Raw genomic sequence first — 22,339 nt, forward strand, 5'->3', positions numbered from 1 at the left:
GCGGCGCCGCGCGGGACCGCCGCAAGCGGCGCGGGCCAGCCTCAGCCCCCACTTTCTTCCTCTTTCTTGAGGCCCCCAGGCCGAGCCAGCGCCTGCGGCGTCAAGCACGGAGGGGAGCGTCGCCCCGCCCGGCCTCGCCGGGGCCGCAGCCCGGCGGCCGCAACCGGTCTCCTCCGGCCGGGGCGCCCGCGCCGCCCGGTCGCCACGGCAACCGCCGTTGGCGGCCGGGCCGGCGGCGCCATGAGCGAGCAGCGCCCGCCGCCGCCTCTCTACTTCCCCCCCTTCCACGACCGCGCCGAGGCCGCCGCCGCCCCCCTGGCCGCCCGCGGCCGCCCGCGGCAGCTCTTCGCACCCTCGTGCGGGCCGCGGGCGCCGCCGTCGGCCCCCGCCGCCGGGGCGCCCCGCTGGCCCGCGGGGCTGGCGCCCATCGCCTACGAGCCGCTGCGCTTCTTCTGCCCGGCGGCGGCGGCGGAGGGCGGCGGCGGCGGCGGCGCCGCGACGCGGCAGCCCGGGGAGCAGCCGCAGCTGGACGGCGAGATCTGCGAGCTGGGCATCCGCCTCAAGGAGCTGGAGCTGCTGGCGCTCATCGGCGACGGCTGCGACCCGCAGCAGTGTGCGTGGCCGGCCGCGCCCCGCGGGCAGGGCCGGGGGGCCGGGGCCGGCAGCGCGGCCGCCTCCGGCCCGCGGAGCCCGGTACCGCTAGCAGCAGAGAGAGGGTGTAAGCGCGCGGCCTACCCGCTGCCAGCAGCGGGGCCTTCGGCTGTACACCAGCACTGACACGAAGGCCAGCAGGTAGCTGAAGGCTTGCAATAACTATTGCGAGTTTAGCCTTTTAATTCCAAAACTTAGAGGACGTGAAGGAAATACAGGAACTAAAACGGTTCACTAGATCATGGCGACTGAGGTTTTCAGTGAGGCCAAAGACTAGTAAGACATGGAGATTGTCACCGTTTCCTCCAAGGCTACCGGCTGCCTGAGGTCTTGCAGGAGGGCAGAGGTTACAAGAACACAGGAAAAAAAAACAAAAACCGTCAGTTAAACATTTAAAGGAAGATCTCAAAAAAACTGTGATACGTAGCTTGCATACATTTACTTTGCTTAACAGGAAAACAGTATTTTTTTTTCCTTTGTTATACATACTTTGCCATTTTAATATTATTTTCAATGCATGTGAGAAATTCCAGTTCAAATATTTGCTAGACAGGAAATTGTAAAGAATACTCTTAGCTTGGTTCGTTTAACTTGAGTTATTAAGTATCGACAAAATTAATGACTACTTATGCTTCGTTCCTGTTTAGATAAACTTTTGAAGGCACTGACAGAAGAAAAGATACAAGGCATAAAAACAAGGCAGAAGCTGAAGAAACAGCAACCAACATGAGGAGGATTATTTTGGCTGGATATTCTGTCAGTATATCACTATAGAGTATTTTAATGGATCTTCCATATTATTTTTCTACTTAGCACATGCAATTCTGTAATACAGTATATTTTCCTGTTGACCTTTGTGTGTATTATTTCTCCACACTAGTTATTTCTAATATAGATGCCTCGTAACATTTCTTTCTCCAGCTCCTATAGACAAACAGGGTAGACAGCATTTTCATCAGAAACACTAGAAATTAACATTGCCTATGTCCGGATTCCTACCGGTCCAGTGATGAGGTTCAAGATATACGTAGCAGAAAAGCACAGTAATTCGAACACAAAATACAGTTTTATTTAGTTTTTAGTTCCAAATACAGTAAAGGCAACTGAGAATAAATTGATATGGTTAATAAAACTCCTATGCCTCAGAAATATAAATGAGCTTTAGAAAACTACTTTCATATTAGCATAAAACCACGTTACATAGTGCAGTAGTTCTTCTATTGTGTAAAAGTCTCACCAAATTACAGGATTTGTGGCTTGAGGTAATTTTTAACAAAACAGTGGTAAAACATTGATTTAGGCTAAAATCTGTAGCAATTTTTGGAGAGACGGCATCCTTATGTTTGGAAGGAATCGTCTTTACTAAAAAAAAAAAAATGGACAAAGGCAGCAATGACAGATTAAAGTTCTGGAGAACATCTGCCATTAAAAAAGGAATGTCTTTTATGACCCCTAGAATATCATAAAGAAGAGTAGTAGTACACAGGATCATCTGTTATACTGATATAATTTCTGGCAGAAAAGACAGAATTGCTTTTTCTTATTCTAATCCAAGAACAGTAGGTGGCAGTACGACATAATGGTGTGGTGTACCAATCCTGAAGATACCATGTTTTTGCAAACAGCTGTTCAAAAAAAAGTAATAACTTAATCTGTTTTAAATCGGGTTAAAGTTGCTCAACTATGAAGCATTTTAGCACAATATGATATCAAAATGTTATTTCCTCTTACTGTTTATTATTGCATTCACTCTTACTGTATTATTCTTTCCAGATAGATTTTAATCAATCCTACAGAGGATTTATATTAAAAAAATTAATCAGTTTATAACTCCCATTTTTCATCTGCCAAACTGTAATAATTGCATTTTATCAGAAAGGCTAGGAAAACTTAAACAGAATCTTACCATCCACAATTGCCATTGTGATTCTGGTGTCCCCTCCAATACAGCAATTCACAATTTTATCTGCTAATGATTATGCTTTTTAATAAAATAAAACAATAAATATCAAACCAGTCTTTATTCATGCAGGGACTGCATCAAATGCAAGCTCTCTTTCAAGCAGGGCTAGAAGCCTGTGTCAGGGAGCAGCGAGGCAGGGAGCGCGAGCCACGCTGGTGGCACAGGCAGGCCAGTGCCCTCACAGGTCAGGCACAGGCATCTTTTACTGCAGGCAGCACATCACAACTAACTCCAAAGCGGCCTTCTTAAGCTAGGTACTCTTTCACCCAATTTGCTTTAGCTCTGGTCAGCACACACTTAACCTGGATGGAGCCTATGCAAAAGACACCTGACGTGCTTGTTTGTTTTTCCATCCCAGGACTTACATTCTCAAAAATCATACCCCATAGGTAACCTCAAGGGCAAGTGTTTTTCAACATTTCTGTTAGTCTGTTCTATTTGTTTAATTCCGTAATTATGGGGCAGGGAAATTCTCACATAAACATCATAATCACAAACAATTTTATCTTGTTCTCTCTTTCCAACCACATCTCAGTGATTGAATCAGTAAACACACAAATACCTAGGTGCCTGAAGAATCAAACAGGCACCCTAAATATCCTTCGAAATCTGGGCTTTGGCATCTTACAACTCCATCTGCAGAATGTGGACAAAAAGCTCTCAGGCTATAAATAGATACTGTAATGCTTCATTACTTGAAAAACGGGAGCCATATTAATACTTAAATTAACAGGACAAACAGCACCAACATAGAGTGGTCTTCAGAGGTCTTACTCAGAAGTAAGAGCTTGTAAATCAAGTTAAGTAGCGTAGGAACATCATTTTCTGAAATCTCCATAATAATTTCACTCCTAAAACAGTCTTTAAGTTTCCCATGATTACAGCAAAAGCCTAAAAGAAGGTTTTCCATTCTATATTATCGTTGTTCCCTAATACTTCCCCTCATCTTTTATCAACTCTTGCATTTTGCATATAGCCATAATTGGCCATTATTCACTAAGGTGGTCTTGGCTTAAATGGAGCTACATGGGGAATTTTATGAAATATCACTGCCTGAAATGAAACACTGTATTTTCAATTTGAAATATTAATGCATCTGTGTGTATGAGGTTGGCAAGAAAGTAGTAAGACTGTATTCATAACTTGGGCAAACAACCAGTGAAACATAACGAGGCATATGTTAATTGTCATTTGGCCATGAACATTTTCGTTACCTTTTTCTTCTCTGTATGCACCTGACCTTGTTACATCCAGCAATTTGCTCTCATCTCTGCAGGCACATGGGTTTTTTTTTTTTCCTTTCAGATAAGTATCTGGAAACCATATTTATTGTTTTATTTATAAAATTAAACATATGCTAACTGAAATAGAACACTAGCTTACTGCATACTTTTTATTTATGAAGCATACTTCATCCATTTTTCAACTGATTTTGTTTTCTTAGACTGTTCAGGGAAGATTAAACTAGACATTTAGATAATGGTGTAGCTCAGATCTCTTTTACAGGTGCTCAGTCTCCCCTTGTGACTCAATTAATCTATCCCTATTGCATTCAAGAAACACACACTTGGCTAAGATTTTGACTCATGGGCAAAGTTTTCAAAATGTTAGTAAGTTCTTCCCTTTCATCTCCAAATACTTAACAAAGAAGGCTTCTCAAAAAGCAGATTGACACCTTCTCAGTGAACATGAGGGCTGAGCAATGATACCTCTCTCTGTGAAAGCACAGTGTCAAGCTAGAAAGATTATGTCTCTGTTCCCCCATGGAATGCCCTCAGTTCTTTCCCTTCTGAAACTTGAAGTGGCCTCGGCTGCTCTATGTTGGGAGAAATTAGGAAGAAATTAATTAATCTGGAAGCAGGGTTGTCTTAGCTGGCTTTGGGACAGATTACAGAGGAAATCCAAAGGCACTAAGCTATCCAAAATGACTTTTCTGTTTTCAGTAGTGAATAGTGCTTGTTAGATTTGCCTGTTCTGAAAATTCAGAGCTAATATCTACATATAAAAGTAAGGATATCAAGAACAACATTCTAGGACATCTGGCCTCTTTTGTTTATTTGTTGGGTTGGTTGGTTGGTTTTCTTAAGGTTGCTGACATCTGATACTGAGTGAAAGACTAATAAGCTGTCCTAATCAAGAAGGGTTTCTAGCAGTTGGTAAGTGGAGCATTTGGACTGACTAAGGAAACATACAATTATTAATAAACACTAATCAGTTGTTTAATGTTACACAATAAAGCATATACTTGCAAAATAGGCTGAGATTTCTGTATATCTAGAAAAGAGCCAGAACCACCCTTTGTGCCAACTTCAGCATATAGAGTCACAACTTGATATATAACAGCCTCTCAAGGACTACTGCCTGTGCAGAATTTTAGTAATGGTGTGTACAGTAGGAACTTAATTTATGTCTCTATTTCAGGGAAATTCTTTCCTGTCTCTTTTTCTTTTTTTCCTCTGAAACTACAAACAGAGAGGAAGGGATAGAGGTATTGTTTGTAGTAAAATGCATTTTTGTTCCAAATGTCTTGCAACACAAATTACATAAAAACAGGACTGTCAAAACCACATACCTCCATATTCTTTTTCTTTTCACTTCATTTGCGACTGAAAACAGAAGACATAAGCCTGAGTAAATACTAATAAAAAGAACAGTAACTAACCTCTTTGAGAGGAATAATAGAGGAAGGCACAGAGAAAATGAAGATAAGAACAAAAATTCACAAAGGAAACACAAAATCACAAGATGTCCTCAAACTTCACATGCTTGCTGATTATTCTCCTGCTCACCTCCGTAAGGCAGGCAAACACCTCTTTTTAGACAGACCACCACAGCTGAAATACACAGTTTTAACTTGTGGAGCTCTTAAAACTGTTTTCCTATCCTTTCTCCAGTTCTTCCTTGAGAGCACAAGCAGCAGGACCCCTACAGAGCTCAGAAGCCTGGCAGTTTCAACAGAAAGGCATGCTCACACTTTAAAACAGCTGATTGACCAAACAGGACACATCAGGAACAATCAATACATACCAACATATGTTTTAAGACATATTTTATTTAATGTGCAAAATTGCCAAGAAAGAACAGGTACAACTTCAACTAAGCTGTATATCAAATAACATGAAAAAAACTATGCCTTGTACCCATAAGCTTCATTTCTATAATGACCCTACAGTTCCAACTAAAAATATAGCCATTTGGTAATGACCCAGAACATCTTAAATATCTCTTTTTCAGTGATATGTACAATTCTACCATTGGTGCGTACCATGTTTTTAATTGAAAAAAGGAACCAGTTCTTGGATATTTTATTTCTGATTGCATAGTGTAAGATTTTAAATAATTATTTTCTTCCTCTTTCAGTTTAGTCCCTAGTCTTGACTTTACCAATCACTCTCAGTTTTGCAGCTCTAACTGGCTTCAGAAAACTCAAATTTGCCTATTTTCTACAGAAACACTTAAAAAATTTGTGAGTGATTTTCATAAACACAGCCATTACAATTTACTTGAATCAAGCTGTGAACAACCAAGATAAAACAGATATTTTGCAATCATACAGCGCTAGTCCTTTCTATAACTCAAAGGCAAAAAAAAAAGGAAAGTTCATTTAATCAAGAAGTGAAATGCGTTGCACAGGAAGTGAGACAATTTATACATTTGATATACCATCTCTGGAAAGCCTTTTCCATCTGATAAAAGTGTAGAAGCTATTACTAGATGGGCTTCCTAGAACAACATAAATAATATCTGGAAGGGGCTACCAGTGGATCTGATAACATGAAGAGTCCCGAGCAATTACCAGGCTCCATGATATAACGAATAATGCTTTGTACTGAGGTATCAGCTTCTGCTCCAGGATTAGTTAAACATCTCAACAGCTGTGTGAGGATAGGTGTTTCTTCATGCCTACCTTAGACATGGGGACACTGAGGCATAGTTTGATCAAATACATTGCCCAGGGCCAATCAGAAACTCTGAAGAAAGGAAAACTGACCTCCGATCTCCTAACTTCCAGCTACCTATAACCAGGTACCATCCCTTCTCTCTCTGCACCATGAGAAGATACCGGCGACAGTTCGTTCCCTGACAGAATACTGGCTCAACCCCATTCTCCTTGAAGTGAGAAGGTGTTTTGACAGTAACTTCAATGGAACACATCATCTACATTCACGTTGCCTTAACACTAGGATGACGTCAGAATCACAAACCAAAACACTGGCCAAAGACATGCCGTGCCACAGCTAATTAAAAACTACATCGTATATGTTACTACTACTATCACACAAGCTGTACATCTGTGAGTTAAGGAGAGCAGCTTTTGTTGTACAATGCTGTAAAAGTCAAGACTCAAAATGCATAGCTACAGCAGCAAAGACGTTAAACAAAATAATAATGTCAAAGAATGTAAGACTATCTGTGCTATACACTTTTTTTCTAATGGGACCCAAAGAACTCTCTAGAAAGTCTTTATTGGGTGTGAGCTCTTACTGCTGTGTTGCTAAATACCAAATCAACATTCAGGCCTTAATAAAATGGGTTCCATCTTATTTTATAAATTTTTTTTGGCTTCATGGTCATTTTTTCTATCAAACACATGACCTTGAATAAGTTTGAAAACACTTATACCAATATGAAGAAAACCTTCCCAGGCTCTCTATCATAGAAAGCAATATAAAAAACTAATTTTGTGGAGGGTAAAGTGTTTGGTTTTTTTTTCTCCCGCTTGCAATGTTGAATGTAGATAAAGGCAAGGATAAAGAATAAACCTCAAGTTTACTTACAGTTAAATCTCCCATGCTTATAACTGGGAAACAGAACAAGCTGTTAATGTTGTTATTTTTGTTCTGTTTTAACAAATAAGGAAATCAGAAACTAACAAAATACATATAATTGATTCCAAACAATTAACTTCAAACTCTTAGTCCTGCCACAGTGGTAAATCCATAATTACTTGGTGTCCACGCACTGCTAAATAGAAGGTTTACCACTTATTCTTCTACAACAGTCACTTGGCTTTTTAGATCCTGGCAAAACCCTGGCATAAGGCTGCTGCATTCTCCTGCTTCACAAGACAAAATATGTATTGCTTTTAACATGTAAACTTGCTGGTAATGCAGGACCTAAAAGCCACTGATTCCCTGTAAAAAGTCAGAGCAAGGATCTACCACTTTTTGTTTTACTTTAATAGGAGTTTTTAATTTATTTTTTAAATTTCTAATAATTTTTTAATTAATCATGTACACAGGCAGTCTTTACATGATCCCACTTGAGCCTGCAAAAGTCAGTGCTCCGCACCAGATATGAGATCTTAAATGATGCCACTGTGTGTTTTGGTGTTTAGACTGTAGCTTACACAGCATAGAAACGCACTGAAATGCAGTGAAGTGGGACAGGTTTTGGAAGAAAAATTCCTTTCCTTTCTAAATACTGTACTCAGTGGAGTCAATTTTTTGTAAAGTTTACAATCCTTTGGACTCATTAATGTCTACTATGTAAATGTGTATTTATCTAGTCACAAAATTATTTACAGAATTTAATAGGCGCTCTTTGAGAATGACTACTATTGAGCATGGAAATTCAGGAAAATTCAGGCACTTCTTAAAACAAGAATTATTTTGACCAAATGCAAAAGTCAAGTCAAATTACTGAAACATCTCTTCATGATACTTGTAATTATTTTCAAGACATCTGTTATGCACGTGACCACCTAACTATTTAACAGCCACTTCTCATCTTCAACGAGCTTTACAATGGTATAACCCTGGGAACTAACTCTTCACTAGTGTCTCTGTGCATTTTAAGGGAACCTTAAATGGATATGGACAAAGATGGATCTAAGAACCAGTTTTCAAAAAATATTTTTGTATAAAATATATATTCACATACATGTATTTTTTAAAAGGATTCTCAATAGGCATATGGAATCAAAGTGATTTTGAAAACATGAACTATTACTTGATTTTTTGGCCATCTCAACAGTTTTAAAAATCTGGGTCTAAACCATATTTCTGCCACACCACTTTGGATGGCTGTAGTTCTTGTATCTGTTCATGTTAAGGGCCATCCAAGGGGCAAATGTGTTGCATGGTGCAGTCTTAACCACTTTCAGAGCCCCGTTGAAAGCCCTGTCCATCGCCTACATCTTGTATATTGCCTTAGCAAAAAATTTTCCCAGCCAACAGGAATCTCCAGACGTAGAGTTTTCTGATTGCTTTTCACACTTTGGGCACTGCAGAACATTTTTGACTAGTGACCCAGGATAGGACTGATACTTTTGGTAAAATGAAAATCAGTGTGCAATGCAATTAACTTCTCAATAAAAATGCTGCAGTTATCAGCTAGGTTTGCTTCTATCACTTGACCATGACATGACTAACTTTCTTTTTACATAGCAAGTGGGCACTCCAACCTATAAAATCTCAAATCTACAAGTTCACTTGTCCACTTGTTTTGCATTATTTGTTTATAGGAGAAAGGCAGGTATTCAAAAAAGCCTTCTAAATGAGCAATCTCATCCTCATTTTGCATGCCTAGACTTTAAAATGGAAAAATACAACCTTAAAGTATTTTGATAAGGAAAAAAAATCTCACCAAGTCCTGGAGTTATGGCCAAAGAATTAATGCCCTGAAAAGGAAATTTGGCATAGAAAGTGTAAGTTACCATTAGATACCTCCATTACGTATAGCACTGTTATAAAACCTACAAAGTGCTATGTATAAATAACATTGTAGAAAACAAGCTTGAGCTGATTCATTTCTTTTTGAATACACATCGCTTTGAAAAAACTGCTCAATAGGCCAGTAATGCATCTGAAGCAACCGCAGAGAACTAGGTAAAAGCTATTTACCCCATATACTCATTTTCAAAATTGTTTATTATTTACTCAAAAAAGTTGTATATTTGTACCCTTTTACGAAGGACAGGTAAGTGGAGAGAGGAGAGTTTTGACCCATCAGACATAAAAGAAGACTGTTCCTCTACACATGCTCTGACAAGTGAGCAGTTCTGAGCTCAGTAGAGCAAACTTTCCCTTGCCTTGCATTTTTCATAGCTTTTTACAAAAAAGCTAATGGAGTTAATGTACTAACATTCTGTACGATGCCTTTTTTTTTTTTTTTCCTTTTCCCCCCTAATGGTTTACTAAAATATATATAAAAGATGACATATAACTTGGTGTTTTATTAAAAGAGATTATCTCTTTCTTAAAAGAGATATTGTACGCATCTTACCAGGCACACGCTGACGAACTGGAAACCCCTCAGAGGCACTGGAAACGGGTTAGTTTTGCCACTCTCTCAAGTGGATCTACACAGAGACTACACTTGGCTTATAAAAAGGAGCGGAAGCATTACCTGATATATGTTCTTGTGATAGGGCTGAGTGTTAATTTGCACACAGTGGTCACCAGCAATGAGAAGAATGTACCTTTCCAAGGAAATTTGCTTTAACACAACAATTTTCTAGCAGGTATGAGTTACCACACAAAAAAACCCTACTGCTTCCAGACTGTTAAGGCACTCCTGACTTGTTATTATTCTTCATACTATCCCACGCTTGATCTCTGCCTAGCCAATTTCACGTCAGTGAGATATGTGAAGCCATTGAGAATTGTCTATGTACAAGGAATGCAAGGTCAAGACTGTAAGTGATTTGCAGTATCTCTGGACACAGTACTCAAAACTACTCAAATATGTCCAGGATGTACAAGGTCAGCTAAATGAAATGAATTTTTGTGCTAGTTCAAAATATTATTACTGCTTTCAAGTTCCCTTAGGAGTTTTAGAAGCAGGCATTTAGATCTTACACACTTACATTGCAGGACTAAAAAACACATTAAAATGTAATTCATTCTTTATAGTCAGACATCTTAAGATCTAACATAAAGCTGTAGAATAAGTTAATATTGTATGTATCTTCCCTGAAACAAGACAGAGGCCTCATCTGAGTTCTGCTACTTAATCCAATGCTACTTTTTCTACGCACTTTGTGTTTGTACCTCACATTTTCTTTCCTCCGTGTCTCACCTTTTCAAAGTTAGTCTGAAAAAGAAATAATCATTACTTAGGATAGTTTCTCCATTTCTGTATAGGATTTACATGTACTTCTATCGAGTTCTATCCATAATATTATTAGATACAAATATTATTCATATTTCTAAATTGAGTGTTAGGCTTCTCATATATTCAGATAATACATTTTTCTCAAAAAATGGCTGTCAGAGAGCGCCCTCTTAACCAAGTTACTGTTCTACTAATGTCAATAAAACATCATACATAGTGCACCTACTGCGAGTGGTCATTACCCATATATGGAGAAGTAATTCCATGTGAGTTTAATTTGCAGATGTTTCTACTAATGATTTACAAATCTGAGGACAAACGCTGATCAGAACATCAACATTTTTTGTACAAGAAAACAGTATTTTCACATTAATATTTAACAATATTTGAAAGCGAAATGGGGGAATTTATTAGAAATCCCTTTATGACTAAGTCATTATCAGTAAAAATGTCATAAATATATTCTGCTGAGGTCATAACCTTAACCAGGTATATTTTCTTATTTGAAATCAGTATTGAAAAACTATATTGCAATTGTAGCCATACAAAATTTTATTATATTACAAATTATTTGTACACTATATTATCACTTTATCATTGCTTTGTGCTCAGACAGTATAAATATTACAGCATGATTTCTCTTTCCCAAGAATGTCCTTACTGTCTTGATATAAACTTGCTTTGTACTTCAAAAGAAGTTACAGAAACATATTACAAACAAGATAAAAAGCCATTATGAATGAAGAATGTAAAATATCTTTGTGAACAAAGTGCACCACAATGGTTTCAGAGTGATGTGTCAAGGACTATTCCATAGACTGCACATATTCAATACAATATCAAACAAAATTAATTTTGAAAGCCTAACAGGTCTTCCTCAGTTGTATGCAGAGTACTTTGTTTAACTTTACTGAAATGCTTTGTCTTTCCAAAAGGCTATTTAAATGTTTTTATTTTGTTGTTTTTTCCTTTGTTCATTTTGCTTGCATGTAGGTATTCAACCTCTGTACATATATCTAACTTCCAAATTGTTTGATTTCCAGTATGGCAAGATATACGCTTGGCTTTACCCACACACGTGTCTCAACAGAACTACTAATTCACTTAAATTTAAGAAGGGGTACAGATTTACAAGCAAAGCTAAGTTTCCCAAAGATGCTATTTACCTCTGGGAGGTCATACCTCCCGTCACTCTTTAGGGAATGCATCATAACATTACCCTTCCCAGCTATATTGCTTCAGCGCTTCCATCCATCTCTGCTGCTTCCATACCTGCAGCTTTAGGATAATTCTCCAAAACTGGAGGCTAAGATTCAGAAATTTATATCACAGGGCATTTCATTCCCATTGCATAGAAGGGCTTATCTACATGCAAAATTTCACTGGATTAACTAGATGAATGATTCAAAACCTGAGATAATAAAGCAGATGCAAAATGTGACTGACACAAATGAACATAAATTTCACTTACCAAGTTAGCTCAAGTTGGTTACGAAGCAGATTAGGCTAAATAAAAATAAGCCGCTCTTCAATTATGTCTGCACTTGTGTTACAGTAATTTAAATATACTGACTGAAAAATAAGCACACTAATATTCAAATGATTCTAGTTAAATTTGCATGTATAGACAAAACCTAATAGAGAAACTCAGCCTTGCTTTCAGGGAGTTAAGTTCCCACTGAAGCCAAACAGAATTATTCTATTTAGGGCAAGCTGAGTTTGGATCTGTATTTTTAAGACATTCTTTTTAACTGTGATATTTTTAGGCAGTTATTAATTCAACACAAAAAGACATTTGGATGTATTATCGTGTTACACTGATAGATCAGTATTAGTTAGATGACAGGTAACTGAAACCGCAGTCCGTCTTTCGTAGACTTATATTCATATGAAAGATAGAGTTTCTTTGGTTGTTTATTATCCAAGTCACCCAAATGTATATTTGTGTACTCTAGACATGTTAATATTGATTCGTAAAATTACTAGCATTTTTTTTCTTTTTTTTTTTGCACTTGGTTTATGGAAATCTTTATGTCTGAAGATAGCAGACTAGTCACTTATATAAATATACAGTATATATACATAGAGATTACAAAAATACATTTTATTTATATCTGATTTTTAAATAATAAAAATGAAATTTCACATTTGTTTAAAGAGCAATTAGAATTCCAAAAGCTTTTGTAACATTTAAGGTTTTGGAGCAGAAGATATCTGTATATTCTAGGATGCTATTCATCGCAACGTCAAACAAGGTTTATAATGTAATTTGGGGGGGGGGGGAATAGCTCTGTTTTAAAAGTTTGTGCTTCATCAGTTTCTTCTTCTCTCCTCTATTCTAGTCTTTTCTCTCCTTCTCCTCTCATTTTTCTGATGATCAAAAAGCTAAACCAAGTTCCCTTTGTCACCTCAGTAAAGACCAAACAAACTCATGAAAATGAAATGATCAGCCAAAACAGCATAAGCAATTGATGCTAAATAAAAAACTTACTAAGATGAAGGACATTACCTTTAACTCCAGTTGACATCAAACATGCCCAACACAAAGTATTTTATAACAACTTCAGCTCCCAAAGCTAACTGCTGAAGGAACTGAAAACAAGTTTTCATGATCTCCGACTATTTTGTATAACTGCAAAAGATAAATTACTATCCCATTCAACTGCTTAGATTTTCTTTTTGGATTGGATTCATACCACAGGGCAGTTTAACAGTTAGTGACCTTTACCTTGGTAAGTGTAAAGTCAACATAGTTTCAGGAAATACTCTCTTTCTCACAGAACATGAGTAGTTTTGTTAATCCATGTAACTATTCACGTATTTACATGTTAATATAGCAATGATGTCCTCTACATTCAGAACTTTCTGCAGAGACTGAGGAATCTAGAGGTGTGTATTCGATGTTCCCGTGTAATCAAAATCAACTTGCAGTCTCAGGTAGCACTTTCTGGCATCGCTTTACTAGATATCATTGTTTAAGAAAGAGAAAAAAGCACTGTGTTAAAGAGAGGTTTTCTTGTATGAGCAGGTGTATTCATCATTCCAGGCTGGAAAGACTTGCTCAAAGGTCTCAAGTTTACCAGCTTTGCATGCACTCAGAATGAAAAGCCTGAATGTAGGGCAAACACAAATAACCATTTTTCTTTTCTCCTGGAAGCTTTTAGCACCAGTTTCCTTTGTTACTTCTTTGTGCATTGTGTTCTCTCAAGCTGAAAATACTCCTCCATAACTCATCAGTGGCATTTATGGACAAGGTAGCCGTCAATTATCAAAATATCATTAACCTTCTTCCCAATCTTCTCTTCTTTCACTTCTTTGTACTGTTAATAGGATGAGGAGAATTGGGGATATTTACAGGACATTTATTTATATTACTTACTCATCTCAAATTCTTTTCATTTGAATATGGTCTCCAGAATGCAAAGGCTGAACGAATCTGCATTGCTGAAATCAGCATTCCTTATACAATGTCCTGCAGCAAATAAATTAATATGATCATTACCACACCTACTGTGGCCTTTAGCTTACCTGGTACTACTCTATATTTTCTTCTTTAATCAAAGAAACAAAAAGTTTTCACATGCAGAAGCTATTTTCAGCAGTTCTACTTTTGGGCCTGCAAATAAAACATTGTGGCACAGACACATTCAGTAGCATCTCAAATGATGACAGGTCAAAGCACAAGAGCTTAGTGACAAACAATTGCATATGATCAATTTTATCAGTATTAAACAGTTACCTGGCATCATTTCCTTAGCTGGCAAGCAGAGCACACATCTTCAGAGTCCCATTGCTCTACTTTAATCCATTTCATAGTATTGACTTTTCAGAAGGAGAAAAATGCCATCACTTTGGCACAAGTCACAGCAAGTTTGTAACTGAAAATTATGAGACTCATTTTCTTGGCTACTACAAGTTACATGATACAAACACTGTCACAAAAGACATTAGACCTGAAACTCAAACATATCTGTTTGCTTTTTGGCCAGTTTAGCAACTTCCTCTCTTATTGCCTTTACTAGAGCGGCTGTAGAAATGTTGGTGAGAGGAGCATCAGAAGGATCATTTTCCGTTAAGCTCTGCTGGGAAGCTGCAGTAGACGGCAAAGGAGCTTGTTCCAGGCTAGGGTGCATGCTTGCTGACTGGCTGTACTGGCGAGGCAGGCGTGAAGGTGAATTATGTTGGTAGCGGGGCCTTGGATAAGCCTCTATGTATCCAGGAAGTGGAACCTGTAGAGCATTGTAATTATACAAAACAATTGATGCTTCATGCCACCTGCCAGATGATATAAACCTCTGTGCAGGAGAATAAGATGCAACAGATAGAGCCACAGGAAGAGAAAGTAAACTTGGTATTCCCGACTGTGAGTTTGCAAATGTGTATTTCTGCATGTGCCATTTATATACGCACATCAATGAGCCAAGCACTCATCTACCTAAATTGCATTAGCAAAAATAGCTTGCCCAGAAAATATTGCCTGTCGTAACTTATCATCGTTGCAAAAACTCAAAGGGATGAGTCTTTTGTGAAAGTGTGTCCTTTGTTTACTATTCTTCATAAACATCTCTCCTTAATAGCCAGTGCCACTGCATTTCAGGACACTGAAAATCCTAGAACAAAAAAGAAGAGTTTGCTGATCTGCAGAGCCACTGTCCAATCCAAGTTAGTCACGTCTCTGAACTTAACAGTCCTAACAGAAACTGTCTAGATCTAGACAATGGGGATAATAAACTCGAAAGCTTAACACAGAAAAAGATGTTTGACTTCTTAGAAGTATCAAGGTTTCGGGCCAGATCTATCAGAATTACCCAGGAGGGGTTCTGATTTGTTTTAACTTCATTGATTTCAGCCACGTTACATTGGCTAAAGCTAAAACAATAATGTAGGCCATTAGTCACTGCGAGATATTAAATCCACAAACTATGATGCCAGTCTTTACGTTCCTACTAAAACTGAAATTTTTGTAAGTTTTTTAACGCCCCGAATAAAAACAATTTTATGTTTCGCAGAAGTCTAGAAACTGGGTAGCCACAGGCCTTCATTTTGAATCATGCTTTATGTTGTTATAGCAGGCAACATATAACATTACTAGGACAAGATAATTTCTCCTTGCAAAAGGGCTTCCTAATATCAATTCCTTATACTAATCCATTCTAATTAAAAATAAGGAAGGTTCAATGTCATTTTTTTTTTTTTTTATGAATTGGCTGACTTAGAATACTACACTTACCATGAGTTAACAGATAAGCTACCACAATGTTTAAGCACTAAATCATTAACTTTGTAATTCTCTTTTTACTTTAAAACATATTTTTAACTTTCCCAATACAATTAGCTCTTCTTTAAGGTGGCCAGACTTATGTTTCACCTAAGTTTTAGACTTCAGCCTGAGATTTAAGGTGCTTGACCCACTAAGGCTGAGGCTTTGTTGAGTTATGCCAGCAGCATAATTTCAGAATTTGAGGTGTCTTCAGAGTTAAATGTCAAGATGCGAGACATCTGCAAGTTTAAGTACCTTCAGGAGAATATGGGACCTCAGCACGGATTTCAGAATGTAAGTTTGGAATGAGGTACCTACATTTTGCTTAAATCCTATTTTGGCTCTGGCCCTATGAAAGCTTAACAACCCCTTGGGTGCTTCTGAAAATCTTGCCACTTCAGGCATCTAAGAACCTATGAAAATCTGACCATTAGGATTTGTGCATGATCTGTATGATATTGGATATCTATCCAGTGATGCACAGAATGCTAAATACATTCAGTACGGTATGATGATGCATACGTAGGCTAGAGCCATGATATGACAGTGGTAATTAAATGGAGTCACCCCTGTTTAGTTTATAATTGATTATTCCAAATAAATATTTTAGTAGTACCAACACGCGAACAAACCATTAGAGGCCACTAAGTTATTACTTTTACTGAGCAGCATCTAGTGGTTTCACAAAAAAAAAAGCTTTGGCTGACACGTTTCCCTTCTTCCACAAAACATAGTGCCTCAACGCTTACCTTTTAACTGAAAAAAATCATACATTACAGTAAATTAAGCTTACAAGATAACTCCTTGTTGCCAGATCTCCTGTTTCATGTGTTTACTTGGTGTTTTACTTACAGTCCAGTTAGTGGAAACATACAAAAAGTAAAGAATCTCAGTTTTCAACTTCTAAAAATTAGGTCTCTGTTTTTATTAATTGCCGAGAAAATCTTGGACGCATGATCCAGCTAAAAGGCTCAGAAACCAGAAAGCAAGCAAAACTCAAGCTTGTTAAATCATAGCAGGGCTGAGAGCCTGAGTAGCAGGAAGCTGTGATTTAAAGCTCAGTGAAGGATATATGAAGCTAAAAGGAATCTTTTGTTTTCTTTGACTTCTGCATTGTCACAGTTATCTTTCAGAAACCCTCTTTTCCTCTCCATTCCTGCACGTGCAAAACAGCAAGGACTGAGCTACTGGCACTAACTGCTCTTCCCACCTCTCTTCCTGGAGATTGCCACACCAGGGTTACATTCTCCCCCTTCTGAAGGAAGAAACTGGAGGTTAGAGGCCTGCCTTCCAGCTTTGTCCATTGTTAGCCTCCACTTTTGATAAGTGGTATCTGGCTCTTGTTTCATGGGACTGCAGCCAAGAAGCATGGATACAAAAGGGAAAAGGAATAGAAGGCAAACAAAATATTTTCCCTGTTATTTTTAAATGTCTCTTTCTTAATAAAAAAAAAAGCTTAAACTGATACAATGGGCCTCCTGAATTTAAAATGTCTGTAGAGTTAAAAATAAAATGAAAACAAGAAATACGTTTATCGTGTGTTAAAGGGCAGTCCTGTTCTGGGAAGGAAATCTATAAAACAACATCCCAAACCTTCAGATGTCAGGGGCTTTATCAGCAAACATGCTCAATTTACATATGATTTTTTTTTTTTTAAATTGATTGTTCACCCTGCAAATTCAGACTTGCATCTGAGAGTCAGACTGAACTCTACCTCTCAGATATGAGGACCACTAATAAAGATTGGGAAACAAAAAACTGTCCCCAGGAACGTCTACATAGCCTTATTATCTCTCATTGAGCTACTCAAAGCCAATTATAAGATTTGAACTGCAATTCACTACAGTGTTTTGTTGATAATACACACGAAGAAATGGTATCCACCTCCCAGTTTGTTTAGCTGAATTGGTTCTGCATAAATACCAAATGTGAGCTCAAGCAGCATAATTGATTTTTTTCCTCAACACCATTAAAGGTAAGTGGGAAAATAAGTCTCAAATTTTAGAAATTGTTTCAAACACATTAAGCTACTTCAATTTACCTTAGGATCTGTGAAATACAGGTATATTCCAGGCTAAAAATTAGAACTGTCCTTGACTAGGATTGTGCAATTAATTACTTAATTTATGATCTGTCATCAGCTTGCAGGAAGACTGGACACATGGTGCAGGAGGGCTGCAGCAGAGCCGGGAGCCGTGCCATCCTGAGAGGAGCCTCCGGAGGGAAAGATGCTCCCCAGCTCTCAGCTCCTATTAAATTCCAAACATCACAGGGCCACTCTGTGAGGCAGCAAAGCACTCCTGCAAAGCATCTATCTAAATATTTACCCTCTGATTTGGGAAAGAAAAACGGTTGAATGGGGTTGCCAACCCCTGCCCTAGTGAACGGTTTAACTCTGTAACGAGCTTGCTTACAGCTCATGGGACGGACAGCCAGAGTAGCTGTACCCTCTCCCGTAGCTTTTCACTATTAGAGAGGGTTCCTATTCCTAGGAAGGATTATCCTGCTCAGATTTTTTGCTGATCACTTAGCATCGCTTAAGATCCCCTTTGTCCAAGTCACACAAAATAAACATAGTTAGAAAAGCAAAAACACTTACCGAGTCTGCCCACTGCCCTGGTAATTCATTCTCTCCAGCATAGGGCATCCAGGCTTGGTTCCTGTATGCTGTGGGTGGTGTCGGGATAAAATAGCCTGTGAAGCCAGGTCGGTTTGCTGCTGGGATGGCAAACACTGCTGGTACTGTATTTCCTATCAAGAAATAGAATAGATATTAACAGCAAATATTTCTAGTTGTAAATTAGAAGATCATTATATAGTGAACATGAAGAAACTGGCCTGAGTGGGTGGTTGGTTTTTTTTTTTGTTTGTTTGTTTTTTGTCAGAACATGTTCACCATCAATTGCATGTAAGCCTCCTACCATCTACCTAAAACATCTATAAAGATAGGAAATACTAGAGAAAGGCAAAATCTGCAGTTGTTTATATAATCATGCACAAGCCTTGGATAAAGGTATGAGGACTTAGCTCTTAGTACTCAATCCTTTTGATAACTGGTCTCCATCAAAGATTTGAATCATTAGAAAAAAAAAGTTTTTTTCTCTTATATTTGCTTCCTTATATTCAATTTTAGTTGTTGTTACGATGAGTTTCAGAGCACTGCACCTTTCTCTTCAACAGCAGGTTACAGAGGATTCAGTTTACACAAGAAAAACTAACTTAGTATCTCTAGGCACAAAACCTATAAAAATGAAGAGTGAATGAAGCATCTAAAATGCTGTAATCTCAACAACCCCATCATAAACCTTCAACACTTCCATAAAAAACATCAAGGCTCTTCCTGCTCAATTCCTTTCTCAGGAACGGTCTATGACTTCAATAAATTACATAGCTATGACTTAAATAAAAATTTACAAGGAAAGTTGACAACAAATCTTTTTACCATGGCTTGATCAATATGTATGCTACAGGGAAGTCCAGGAAGTCTTCTATTAAAATCCCATTATCATACCCAAAGAAGAGTGGAAGAAACCAACCTTCATAAATAGGAGATTCAGCCAAACCCCTGGATATGTTTACATCTGCTGTTTCAGATAGGGTTTCTTCTTGGAGCTCACCGAGCTGCACAGAACAATGTAGTTCTTTCGGCAGTTATTCAGATTATCCACATAACACATCTATAACTAGCCTACTGGGAAGGCCACCATCTTCTCCCACGCTGCCACTATTTCTCTTGAGAGAAACCATCATAACTCCATATACTTGCCAAGTTTAGAGTAAAATACAAACAACTTTTTGGTGTCTGTTTACATAGGGAGACAAACAGCAGCATCCATACCACTGCCACACACTGAGGTCAGAAAAATCTCCTCGTGAAATCCTGGGCAGGAAACATCTATATTATCTGTATCATGTAGTAAACAAAGCATATGGATGGTATGTTCCAGATACTCAGTTCTAATACATGGACATATATTTTACTTTTCAAATTCACTGAATATAGCAAAAATATCATTGTTTATGTGAAAGCAGAAGAGCCAGTAAACACCAGCAATTTAAAGACTGATGATGCTGTTTCAGAGCTAATCCCATAAGAACACCATGAAGTACAACTTGGGCATTTTCAAGAAGGAATGGAAAAACAGTAATGTTACCAAGATGGGCACTGACTCTAAACTGGAGTAAACGGAGATAAAATAGACTATTACTCTCTTCCAACAGCACATCATTTCAATATTACCACTAGTTGCCCTCAGTAAACATGACAGCGCTGCCGAAGAGGTGCTGACCAAATTGCAAAATGCAGGCGTTCTCCTGAACTTCATGTAAAAGAATTATTGGTAGAAATTAGCAGCACCTTTTTGGTGCTTCAAATAGCTGCCCCCTAGAGTGTCATTTACAGCACTAGTACATCCTCACTCCTTCTAAACACTCTACAAGTTGGTTATGCTGGCTGGTCTGATACATCCTGGGAATACCACATAGGCACATGCACAGAGATAGCAAGACTCAAGCAGTAATACCTATTCTGTAGGTGTCTCCAGACAAAGAGAGAGTTATAGGTTCTCCATGACCTCTCATGCAATCCTAGGCCAGAAGGGCTATGGGTGCTATCAGGCCTCGTAAAGAGAAGAAAAATACGCTTTGTAGCACAATTCTCTCCAGGGCAGTTATCTGTTTTAACATTGTCTCGAAAAAGATTCAGCAAAAATTGGAAAAAAAGTGAAGGATATGTCACTGAAAAATATGAACTAAAATCATTTACAGCATGCTATACATTTGCACAGTGTTTTCTGCTGTTAGAAATCAAGTCTTAGTTTCACTGTGACATCAGGTCACAGGTGAAAATGCACTACCTCAGGGCCCGTGCTGGAGTTATTCTGTCTCAGAAATGTAGCCACCTTGGAACTGCTCTGGATACATGGATGCGCACCATTGCAGGTAGCCACAGGGTATCTCACAAGACCCCTATGCCAGTTCCTCCACTCCGTTGTTTTGGAAGGAGGTGGGCTAAGTGAAGAGCGGTGAGCAAGCTTTGTTCTTCTCAGGTCATAGACAGCACAAGGGTTGCTATTTTAAGTGAGTTAGCAAGGCTGGAAATATGTATTCCTTAGACAAGTACAGAGAAGAAAAGGCTGCTCCTGTAGATGACACGTGGTTTCTACACCAAAATGCTCACGTAATGTAATCCCAGGAAATTGAACTACTAGTCAAAATGAACAATTAGCTGATGTAATACCTTATTCCAATTCTTATTGCAACATCATGATCTTAAAGGTGATGGGCTGCATGAGGGCAATATTATAGGCCACTGCATGCCAAATCAGCACTTTGCAGCAACCTTTCTTCATCTATTGAGGCAATGAAAATTTATTTTCCAGTCAGAACATTAGAATTCTGTGTTTGTATCACAGTTGTTGCAGAGTTTTCACAATTCTCCTTGTCTTCCCTATATTATAGCTGTTTTTAGTATCCATCTATATGAATGATTCCTCCAACTACTCCCAGAATAATTCTTGCAAACTCAACAATGAACACAGAGACTATTTTGTCTCTTCTAAAACACAGCTACTCTTCACTGGGAGCAAAACATACCTATTTTCATCGACACACAGGAACAAAATCTTCACATCACCGGAAAGGATCAAAATGTGTATCATAGGATACAAGGTGCAGATCACGTAAGTACAGACACGAGGAAGAGGCCCTTTGCAGTATGGAATATTTTATAGTTTGAAATGCTTTAAAATGAAAGGGTGAGCATCTGCTCTTTTTAGATTCATATGCACCTTTTGCAGAAGGTATAGGTACAAGGCATAAGTGAGAGCAGAATCAATCCCACAAAGCCAGTATATTTAATTAACTGACAACAGATTAGCATATCCACCTTATTATTTTCAGAATATGTTGAAAAAATGCAGATAACTCTAATACTTCTGAGGAAACTAAGAAAGAAATTATTCTGACAGATTCACAGAGCACTATCTAATAAACCTGTCTCTTACTGTTGACTGCCATCAAATACTGTAACTTCTCCCGTCCTTGCCAACCAAAGCCCTCTGCACCAGCTACACAATCTACCCTAAAAATTCCACTGGATTTTGTGGTACATATGAACTGTTTCACTGGGCTTTAATAATTCAGAGCCCCAATTAGTGAGCCAGCAGAATGACATACTGGAACAAAGACCATCCGGTGCAGTACTGCTGGTGGACCTTACTTTTAGAGGTTGCCATTTTCTGGTGCTTCTGTAGGAGGAGTAATGCAGCTAATGCTGCACTTAAGAAGGGAGCAATTATTTGTATATCCCCTTCAGCTGCCCCGGAATCAAACACATCTTCTCCAAATAATCATCTGTAATTGCTCTACCCTATACATTTATTCATATGCAATACAAATTGTGAGCT

General features: G+C 38.4%; 2 protein-coding genes across 8 annotated transcripts in view; one reads left to right on the forward strand and one right to left on the reverse strand.

Annotated features, from left to right (window-relative positions):
• Positions 1-240: 240 nt before the first annotated feature.
• On the forward strand, positions 241-14,615 carry C5H11orf91 (chromosome 5 C11orf91 homolog). 2 transcript variants are annotated; one of them, XM_068945259.1, is made up of 2 exons: positions 241-613; positions 1,299-14,615. In XM_068945259.1, the coding sequence occupies exons 1-2, from the start codon at positions 241-243 to the stop codon at positions 1,379-1,381; spliced, it is 456 nt and encodes a 151-aa protein (XP_068801360.1). In that variant the 3' UTR covers positions 1,382-14,615. The 2 variants fall into 2 exon arrangements, 1 of the variants encoding a protein (XP_068801360.1); XR_011141405.1 differs by lacking the exon at positions 241-613 and adding an exon at positions 636-792 and having other exon boundaries at positions 1,299-1,393.
• Positions 11,201-22,339, reverse strand: part of KIAA1549L (KIAA1549 like) — a 131,877-nt gene continuing 120,738 nt past the window's right edge. For 3 of the 6 annotated variants that reach the window (XM_068945209.1, XM_068945207.1, XM_068945206.1), the window contains exons 20-21: positions 18,532-18,683; positions 11,201-14,901 (exon numbers count right to left, since the gene is read on the reverse strand). In XM_068945209.1, the coding sequence (XP_068801310.1) occupies positions 14,620-14,901; positions 18,532-18,683 (434 nt within the window). In that variant the 3' untranslated portion in view covers positions 11,201-14,619. Of the gene's footprint in view, positions 14,902-18,531; positions 18,684-19,468; positions 19,554-22,339 lie in introns of those variants that run through there. The other 3 variants (XR_011141400.1, XR_011141401.1, XR_011141402.1) reach the window with 3 other exon arrangements.

The sequence above is a fragment of the Struthio camelus genome, chromosome 5 (genome assembly GCF_040807025.1).
Source record: "Struthio camelus isolate bStrCam1 chromosome 5, bStrCam1.hap1, whole genome shotgun sequence".
Lineage (NCBI taxonomy): Eukaryota > Metazoa > Chordata > Aves > Struthioniformes > Struthionidae > Struthio > Struthio camelus.

Coding starts and splice junctions, on each gene's coding strand:
- C5H11orf91 (XM_068945259.1), top strand. CDS start 241: ATGAGCGAGCAGCGCCCGCCGCCGCCTCTCTACTTCCCCCCCTTCCAC. Junction 614..1,298: donor CGGCTGCGACCCGCAGCAGT/GTGCGTGGCCGG, acceptor GTTCCTGTTTAG/ATAAACTTTTGAAGGCACTG.